This window comes from Nicotiana attenuata, chromosome 7 (genome assembly GCF_001879085.1).
Source record: "Nicotiana attenuata strain UT chromosome 7, NIATTr2, whole genome shotgun sequence".
Lineage (NCBI taxonomy): Eukaryota > Viridiplantae > Streptophyta > Magnoliopsida > Solanales > Solanaceae > Nicotiana > Nicotiana attenuata.
The window spans coordinates 5805803-5816230 of record NC_031995.1 but is presented as its reverse complement, the minus strand read 5'-3'; the positions used below and the strand labels follow the sequence as shown (position 1 = coordinate 5816230).

The 10428-nt window shown below is 38.1% G+C and overlaps 1 protein-coding gene across 1 annotated transcript; it reads left to right on the top strand.

Moving 5' to 3' along the window:
- LOC109229804 (interferon-induced, double-stranded RNA-activated protein kinase-like) lies at positions 4797-8953 on the top strand. The gene is made up of 4 exons (XM_019395357.1): positions 4797-4813; positions 4899-5095; positions 5454-5765; positions 8742-8953. The coding sequence occupies exons 1-4, from the start codon at positions 4797-4799 to the stop codon at positions 8951-8953; spliced, it is 738 nt and encodes a 245-aa protein (XP_019250902.1).

Here is a 10428-nt window from a genome sequence, read left to right as displayed (position 1 = left end):
TATAATGGTTCGGGCCATGAGTCCGCTGAAATGGTTCCAAAGTTTGTAGTTCCCCAAAATTCTTTTTAACCCCCAAGACTTGTCAAGTCCTTCCATCAATTGCAAAGGCACGGGAAGTGGGAAACCGTCATTGTTGGAATCTTGACACATGCAAATTGAGAGAGAATAAAAGAAGGAGTCTTATCGGTGAAACTTTCGGGCAACCAATAAAGGGATGGTGAGTAGAGAAACTGAAAATGAGAAGACGTCCGCTTAGTGGAAAAACTCGCAAAGGACACTATCGGGCGACGGTGAGGAAGAGAATAAAGAGGTCCGAATTGGCGAAAACCCGCAAAGGGACGCTTTGTTGCCGAAGAGAAGACATACTCATCACTAAAAGAGTCCTGGCAAGGTTTCCCTGGTTTTGAAAATGCGGATCAATGGGTTCACGGGAAGTTGAAAGTTTGTGTGGGTCGGGCGTCCAGTCCAAGAGCATGTCAATGTTCATTTGAAGGCCAGCATGGCACCCCAGATAAGTCCTTCTTTTCCCCCGAAAGGGACGGCTTCTCTTTAAAATCATATGCTTGCCTTTTGCATACTTTTTCTTTGAATCCCTTTCGGTTTAACTCTGATTCGTAAACTATTACAAAGAAAAGGTGCAGGACCGGCCTCACAAGGCTCCGCCTGGTCAGAGTCGAAGAAAATACCCAGCCTCAGCGAGTGCGTCAGGCCAATCCCGACTGACCATAGTGGTTGATGCTTTCGAAGCAAAGACATTGGAAAAGAAAGAAAATCAAAGGCAAGGGCAGAATAAAGTGAAAAGGCCAGAGCCCACACGGGCGAGTCATAATGAAATCCTGAGAGTTGAACCCGGTCGGTTTGAAAAGAGATTCACCCTCAAGGCCAACAAGCAGCAAAGTTCTCAATGGAAAGGGGGCCGGGATCAAGCAATTGGGATGATCAAGGTCACAAAAATCAACCACCGTTTCAAACTAACAAACTGTTCTTTGTTGAAAACAGGTGCAATCAAAGCAACCATGCAAGAAGCAGGTGCAACCCAAAAGGAAATGAAGTGCGCAAGCGCTGAAACAGCTTTGCAGCAGGAAAACGACCAAAAAGGAAGTTTCCTCCCAAATTCTTTCATGCGTTTTGCTAAATAAAAAGGAAAACATATAAAAAGAAAAAAAAAACAAAAAAAAAATGAAAATGAGAACCCCAAAAGAAAAACAAATCATGGTAGCAAGGAGCTTTTTCTTTCCAAATCCCGGCCAAAAAATCCGAGGATCTCCCGGCCAAAAATTCGAGGAGCTTTTTCTTTCCAAATCCCGGCCAAAAAACCGAGGATCTCCCTGGCATAACCCAAGGAGCTTTTTTCTTTCCAAATCCCGGCCAAAAAACCGAGGATCTCCCTGGCATAACCCAAGGAGCTTTTTCTTTCCAAATTCCGGCTAACCCGAGTACCCTTTTTCGTTTTTCCGGCATAACCCGATCATAACTTGGATTCATTCATAAGGATACACAATCCTGATTTGATCGCTTAGATATGTGTCACAACTAACCCACGAAATTTTCCTAGTGAAAACTGGGGTAGAAAATTTCGTTCGTTTGTTTGTTTTGGTATCTTAAGCAGGTCGACCTCAAGACGCACGGTGCGAGATGACTAATGGAATGAGTCTCAATCCAGAGTCAAGAAAAGAAGAAAAGGACAAAAAGAAATGAACTCAAAAGTGAAGCAAGCAAGGGTACGGATTGCTCAAAATCTGATTGAAGTCACAAGCTTCGCTGATCCTGTTTTGACCCAATGCTGCATGAAGAAATAAACATCTACAACTTGCGAGCATCAAGATTCAGATCGAAGTCCACAACAGACTCAAGATCAAGTGTCAAGAGAATTATAGATAGGAATCTTGTAACTCATAGTTGATAGGCATAGCTAGCTTAGCTTTGATTTTCCTTTTGGTGTAATAAGGAGGTCAGCAAGCAGTAGCAGCAACAACAACAGTGAAATCACAGCTTCTGGTAGTCCCAGCTACCAAACTTTCCAGAACTACACTGACTTGATTCCTTTATAGCCAAGGATATGTAGGCAACCTTTGAAGCAGGGTTCGGTCAGACGGTTTTCAAAATGCTTCTCATGGAGTGCCGAGCAGGCAAAAATCCTTCATGGTGCTCATTTATCTTTGCCCGAAAACCCTTCGTGTCTTCGAGCAAAGAGGGGCAGTTGTGAGCACTTGATTTTTGCCACGCTTAAATTACTCCTACAAAATTCCTTAGAATTAGGATTTTTCTTTATTATTTGAATTTCTAGGAATTAATTGCATGATTTTGTGTCTTGTTTGTATTTTTGTGTGCATTTTAGGTGCCATAATTCATAAAAAGGGTACAAAAATAGGCATTCGCATTTAGAATTCGATTTTATATTTTTAGTCTTACTAGTTAATTAATATTTAGTTGCTGAAATGTTCTAGACATTTCTGAGGTGTTTATCGAGTGTATTTGGGGTTATATCAAGTCAAAGTTGGGTTGTTCAAGCTTATTTTGGTTGCTACTGGTTTTGCTACCTAAAATTAACTACTGGGCTGATTGACGCAATTTCTGGGTTCAAAATCGATCTAGTTGCTGCTGTTGCTGACTCTCAATTTCTGCATTTGTTCTCTCTCCAGGTACTCACTTGGTCTCATACAACTTGTGAAGTCAATGTAGGATTGCTAAAGCATATTAAATGAGGAAATGTTGTTGAATTTAATCTCTGAAGTCTCTGTTCCTGGTTTAGTTTAAAAACATAGAGTAGTTTTGTTGACAATATATGAATTTGTAATTAATTAGACTGCTGGACCTTTTATATTTGCATGTATGTTCTGCCAATACATTAGTTTAGTATTGATTTATAGCTAATTAGGTCACTGGACCATTTAGAGTTGTGTGAATGTCTTTTAGTTCAAGTAGTGTTAGTTTAAGAGTTGCACAAATATGTTCTGCCAGTAACTCGTGTATTAGATTTTCATACCTATTAGAATTACAATTCACATTGTGCTGTATGTCAATTTAAATGAGTAGATTAATGAGTCTTAACACATATTCCTAGTGTACGGATAATTGCTGAATTTGTTTAAGGTGCAATTTTGAAATTAATTAACTGTTAAGTTCCAGGCGGATCATATCAATAAATGGCACATTTGGTTTACAAAAAAGTCAACAGGCCTAAAAGCCCACTTCATGAGATAAAAAATGAGGCTAGGCAACCAGGCCCATATGTTTACACGATTATTGGGCCTAGTGTCATAATAAGAAGCCCAAAGCAGGGCAAATTTTAATACAAGCTGTATTTTCCTCCTTCCTATATAGGGACACGTTTGAAGGCCCAAAAAATTGTTAGAATTCAAAAATCCTTCAAAAATTATATTAGGAATATGGGAATTAGTTTACAATGTGAACTTAGGTTTTCGAGTTAGGTAGCGGGTTCAAATTATGAGGGTCCTCCCTTTTTTTTGAATTCGGATTTGAACTCGAGGCCCGAATTTATAAATGTGAATTAATTAGGCCCTTTTAGAGACAAAATAAATAGAAAAATCATAGTTTGCTTTAGGTTGGCCTTTAAATAAAAATGAGATGAGCCTCGCCAAACAAAACACATAAATTGCGGGGCCCTCATTAAATGCTTATATAAAAATACTTAGAATTTGGGGCGTGCCGTTTAGCGAATTTCACGGCCCTCCGCAAAGATAATTACCCGTTAGTCGCTTTAGGCGCGCTTTTAATAATTTTACCTTCTTAAATACGGGTGTGCTTCATGCAACCCAAATCCAAATCCAAAACGTTGAATAAGAATATGTCAAAGATCCTGGTGCATTTCATGTGACGTGATCCAAAAACACGTTTTAAAACGACGTTCACTTTCTTAGAAATTAACTAAAAAGTGGTAAATAATCTTAAACTTGCACTATAGGTTGGAGCATGTATAAAAATAAGATTTTAGCCATTTATAATGATTTAAGCGACCGTGCTAGAACCACGGGATCCGGGGGTGCCTAACACCTTCCCTCGGGTCAATAGAATTCCTTATTCAGAATTTCTGGTTCGCAGACTCCAATTGGGAAGTCGACAATTTTCCTCGATTTGGGATTCAAGTTAAATCGGTGACTTGGGACACCAAAAGCCAGTCCTATCCCAAGTGGCGACTCTAAAACTAAATAAATAATCCCATTTCGAATAATGTCACTTTAAATGGAAAAACTCCCTTATACATTTATCCTTCGGGGTAGGTGTGTAAAAAAAGAGGTGTGACATATGTTGGTACTTGCTTCTAACTAATCCTTCATGAATATATAAATGAAAGTATAGTATAATTGTTTGTCAAGTCTGCTTAATTATTCGTCTCTTAAAGACAAGGCGATTTTGGATCAATGCTACACTAGTTAACTAGTATTTTCTCTACATATATTGTTTGAACTACGCAAAGAATAGGTAGAGACTAATGAAATATAATGATTATGTGTCACAAAGGAATTTTTTGAATTAAGGATAAGAATGATTTGAGAGAAAAATACTTACAATACTGTTCTAGCTTTGAAAGGCTGAAAACAAATTTGACAAGATGTTGTTTTGTGCATTACATAGTCCTTGAAATAGAACTTGCAAGTGGTTGTTGGGTTTAGTTCCTTTCAAGAAGATCTTTGGTGTAAGTAACTTTCCGCATCACAATTAATTTTTTTTCCTTCTCATTCTTAGTGCTGGATAGAAAATGGAGTCCCCGATGTTGGATCTTCATATTCAGACGAGGAGATGGTAGCTAATGCAACAAGACCCTCTTTGTTGCGATGGAGTTTTGTGCTAGGTTTGTAAACTTACATTAAACTAGTTTCAAACTATTGTTTTAAGCTAAAAGTTGTTTCTTATTTTTTGCTATCTATTATGTTTAGCACCATACATGCCAAGCTGGAAAAAGAGATACTGAATGGAAAGGTGTTTGAGACAGAGATGATTTTGCGGATCTTCAAGGAGCTGCTAGAGGGATTGACATTTATCCACGGAAGTGGAGTGATCCATGGAGACATATCCAGAGATAATGTCTTCATGGATGCACAGGATCAAGTAAAGATTGGCGATTTTGGCTTGGGTGAGTTGGCTCTTCTTTTTCAATTTCTTTGTTATTTCCTTGGTACTCCCTCCGTTTCCCTTTGTTTGTCATAGTTTGGCTTGACATAAAGTTCAAGAAATAAACGAAGATTTTTGAAACTTATAGTCTTAAATATGTCAAAACATTTGTATGGCCATAAAATTTTAAAATTTGTGGTCTTAAATAAGTCATGACATTTCTGTGGCCATAAAAGCTTTCCATTTAGGAAATATTAAAATGTGCCATTCTTTTCGGAACGGATTAATAAGGAAATAATGCCAAATAAAGTGGAACGAAGGTAGTATTTATTTTATTGTAAAGTGCTTTCTTTGAACTTTTTTTAATCATTTTGATTCAGCTCGGTCCACTGGAGATGCCGAGATTGCTGTTGGGAGCGTAGTACTTGGTAATGAAATGTACCAGGCTCCGGAGTTGTCTAGCAGCCCTCCATCGATTACTACAAAAGTAGATATGTATGCATTAGGGTTGCTGCTCTTTGAGATTTCCTACCTGATGGAAACGGATTCACAAAGGTTTAGTGAATTTATGAAATTGAAGGAAACTGGAGAATTACCAGAAGACTATGAATTAAAAGTTTTGAAGAATGCAATTCCCAACTTCTGGTCGAGAACCCAGAGGACCGTCCTTCGGCTGCATATTTACTTCACAAGTACTTCAGTTAGACCTTTTGCCCCTTTTGATTTTAAAGTACTATGTTGTTTAGGCTCTGATGGTTGGTATGAAGAGTAAATAGACTCAGTATTTTTCTTGTTGGAAGCCTATATCCATTTCTCTATGAAGTGTAAATAGACTTAGTATTTTTCTTGTTGATCAGTTGTGTGTTGGTTTAGCTGACAAAATGATGAGAAATGAGTTTGAGTTGGTGTAGACACTCGCTATGTTTGAGATACAGAAATTTCTTCACTTTTCTTATGGTGGAAATTCATAATCTAGGTTAAGGTTAAGGTTAAGATGATCATCTGTTTTAAATTGTGGTAAAATGAATCTTTGGAGTTGTTGGTGTTGGTTTCCCTGTTCCTCCACGCCCCTTCTTCTCTTGATAAATGTGAAGGTTTTCAGTTGGCATGCTACCTGTAATACTTGAGGAACAAAGTTCATCTCCCCCCTAAACTTACGGGGCGATTTTGGTCATCTTCATTTTCCTCGGGCACCAAAATTCTCATCTTTGGCTATCTTAAAGCTGGGACATTTAGCTAGCTAGTAACAAATTTATATGGGCATCAAATTCTCATCTTTGGCTATATATACTGTCCTTTTTCAAAAACTTCATGTTTGCTGCATTAGAGCCGTAGAACCCTCAAAAAGGGCCTTTAACTGAGGTAATCAGAGATCACGCGATGACCCTATAATGTTTTATACAAAATTTTGCCCTGGGCCTTTTGCTCTTCTAACGTAAAAGGTGGCCGGCCATTCGTCAAGGCCCAGGAATCCGCTGGACATCTCAGCGGTGTAGCGTGTAAAAGGAACTCCTGGATATACTTGGGCTGCTACGAACCAAATCACCAAATGGTGAGTTAATGCGAAAGCAGGCCGAGAAAAAAGCCATTCATTAAACCTTAAGTTGTTTTGAGCAAGAATAAGGATATGAACTTTGGTCTATAATTGGATGCATATATATCAGACAGGAAATGTGCGAACTGAAACAAGATGCTCCAACTACACGCAATCCTTCAACCAATAGTCCATAATCAGACCTACAGATTTCTGTTAATTCCACAAATCACCAAGTTAGCTAAAAAATAGTTGAACCAAATCCGCCTATCACAATCAAAATCTACGAACATATTTGTAGTGTATTATTCAATCGCTTTCTCGAAAAAAATGCAATCTTAAGATGGAAAGCATACCAACTTATGAATGGACTGAGGTCTTCAGGACTAGGGATGGTAACACCCGAGTGAGGTGCGTTGAGGTAGAAATGACACCAGCTAGCCATTCTAAAAGGCAACTATTTAGGAATTAGCCAATGCGTCCTGAATTTCAGTTTTTCAGTTCAATTTTACAGGACAAAAATGTTCTGAGTTGTCCTAAAGTTAAGATTTTTAGTTTAAAATTTCAAGACAAAATAAGTACTAGCTAATCTCTAAATAACATACTGAAAATGGCTATCTATACACTTGCCCTCGGGTTGAGCCTTATCCGCAACATTTTTAACTCACCCTGCTTAACATAAGTTTTCTCTCTCTCTCTCTCTTTATACATACATATATATATATATATATATATATATATATATATATATATATATATATATATATATATATAGAGAGAGAGAGAGAGAGAGAGAGAGAGAGAGATTTTGTTACTTAGGTATTCGTAACTTTCAATTTTTTTTAATAAATCAATTTTAGTTAGAATAAGGTAAATTTACATGAAAATTTACTTTGTTAAGATGTCCTTTGATTCACAGAGCTGAAATGAAGTTTCTTTCACCTGCCATGAAACGTTAGCCAGATTAAGGAAGCTAGTTAACTGAAACACGGTTGGGGTGGACTCCTTTCACATTAGTTTGATGCTCAATTCGCTCAGCAACCACAGAAAAAAATAATAATTAGCAACACGCCGCGGCGCGCTCCTATTTACCTACCCATGCCCGGTCCGCTACCATTTCTATTCACGACACCCCGGCACAGAACCCAAATGAATAACAAAAGATGGACTGCGCAGTAACAACCTCAGCTTCAAACTTACCTACCCATGAACTAACAAGAAAAAAGGGGTTACTGAAAAAATAAAAGAATGTTACAGAGGTAGATACTTTCTTCTAACAACTGAAAAAATAAACACAAATTTTGTTACATCTGTCAGGCCAATTAAATAAATTACCCCTGCCTGGACCATGTAAAGGAAGTGTCCACGCAAGCAGTGCCTTAGCTCACATGTGTTCTTAACTTAACTATAGTTAGGTCATTGTAATTGTAGTTAGTCCATTAGTTTAATACTTGTACAGCTGTACATGAGTTGGCAGTAGTTAGTTGATTACTGTAGAAAGTAGTCATATACACTGTACATTGTTCACTCAGAAGAATCGAAGAAGGAAATTTCATTCTCTGCTCTTCTTCTCTCAAGTTGCTTCTTCTTTTTCTCTGAATTGAATCATCTTTTCAGTTTAATCATAAGAATTTAACATGGTATCAGAGCAGTTGATCGGGTAATTCTAAGGAATTTTCGAGCAATTAAGGAAAATTCGAAGGAATTCACTCATTTCTGCTTTCGTTAGAACCCTACTTTTCTGCAATTACAGTTTTTCAGCACTTTGATTTGACCTAATTCATGGAGATCTCTAAAGAATCGAACACTACTACGAACGAGCCGGAGGATCTACGACTCTTGATCATAACCACCCGCTATATCTACATCCTTCCGATGGACCTGGATCCATGTCGGTAGGGCTTATACTAACTGGAATGGAGAATTATACTCTCTGGAGTCGGGCTATAAAGGTAGCCTTGTTAGGAAAAAATAAACTATGCCTAGTCGATGGATCGACTTCAAAAGAGGATTTTGGATCTGGTCTAGCACACCAGTGGGATCGATGCAACGCGATTGTGACCTCGTGGTTGATGAGCAATGTTAGTAGAGGATTTAATAACTGGAGTACTTTTTTCATCTAATGCTTGTACAGTGTGGGCTGCATTCAAGGAACATTTTGATAAAGTAAATGGATCGAGATTATACTATCTGCACAAGGAAATCTTCACTATGACTCAGGGAATTTGTTTTGTTTCTACCTATTTTACAAAGCTCAGAGATCTGTGGGCAGAGTATGACTCTATTTTACCACCACCTCCAGCAGCTGAGTATGTTGAGCAGTTGGAATATCAACGTCTGTTATAATTTCTCATGGGATTAAGTGATAGCTTTGAACAAGCTAGAAGTCAGATCCTCTTAATGCCTACCTTGTCGTCTATCAACAAAGCATATGCCATGGTAGTTCAAGATGAAAGCAGGCGGATGATTACTAGTGCCAATTATGGAAATGCAGGGAACATTGAGCCTACTGCCCTATTTACTGCACAATCAGGAAACAAGCAAAGAAGAAATTATAGTTTGGAATGTGACTTTTGCCACCTAAAAGGACATACTCGAAAAGATTGCTATAAACTAATGAAATGTGATTTTGTAATAAAATGGGACATTTTGAGGACAAATGCTACAAAATCGTGGGCTATCCTCCAGATTTCAAGCCAAAGGGAAAGGCAAATGGTGCCCTATTGAGTGAACAGTCTCAAACCACACAAATGCCTAGTCAACAAATAAGCAATGCAACAGTACCAGCCCAGTTCTTCACACAAGACTAGTACAATCAACTATTACAACTATTGAACAAGAGTTCTGTTGGAGATGCCAGTGCTCACATGGCAGGTAAATGCTTTTGTGGCAATGTAGAATTATGTGAAAATATGATACTTTGCAAATGGATTGTAAATACTGGTGCTACGAATCATATGACTGGTTCTAAAGAATTATTACATAATAAACAATCAGTAGGAAGCACATGACAAGTTCAGTTGCCTATTGGAGATTCACCCACAATTTCACACATGGGAGAATGCCAACTCACAGGAGGTGATACTCTTAAGGATGTTCTTTGTGTTCCAGCGTTCAAGTTCAATCGTTTGTCAATATCTAAGATGACAAAGGACTTGAAATGTTGTGTCACATTCTTTCCACAATGTTTTGTATTTCAGGACCTCTTGTCTGGGAAGGTGAAGGGGATTGGTAAGGAGGAGGAAGGACTATATGTTCTTTCTACATCAGTTGGAGGAAAAGTGAATCGAGCCTTTGCAGCAACTAGTGGAGCAAGTGGTGCAGACTTATGGCATAAGAGAACATGACATGTTCCAATGCAAGTTCTTAGGAAAATTCCTAGCCTACTGAATAATACCAATTTCTCTTATATCAATCAATTGAGTAAATGTGAGATATGTCCACTAGCAAGACAGACTAGAGTACCATTTTCACTTAGTCAGAGTAGAAGCTTATCTAGTTTTGACTTGATACACATGGATGTTTGGGGTCCATATAAAGTTCCTACTCATAATGGCATGAGATTTTTCCTTACTTTGGTGGATGATTGCACTAGATGGACTTGGGTGTTTCTTATGCGACTTAAATCTGATGTAGTGTTTTTACTCAAAAACTTTATTGCTTTGGTCAAGACACAGTATGGTAAGCCTATTAAGATGTTTAGGCCGGATAATGGAGGAGAGTTTTTAATCATTCTTGCAAGAAATTATTTCAATTGCATGGCATTGTACACCAGAGTTCTTGCCCATACACTCCTCAGCAAAATGGGGTAGTTGAACGAA

Bases quoted from the DNA above. Each gene is read 5' to 3' on its own strand.
- LOC109229804 (XM_019395357.1), top strand. The intron at 5,096-5,453 runs GTGAGTTGGCTC...ATTTTGATTCAG, and splicing joins GATTGGCGATTTTGGCTTGG to CTCGGTCCACTGGAGATGCC. The intron at 5,766-8,741 runs GTACTTCAGTTA...ATGCTTGTACAG, and splicing joins GCTGCATATTTACTTCACAA to TGTGGGCTGCATTCAAGGAA.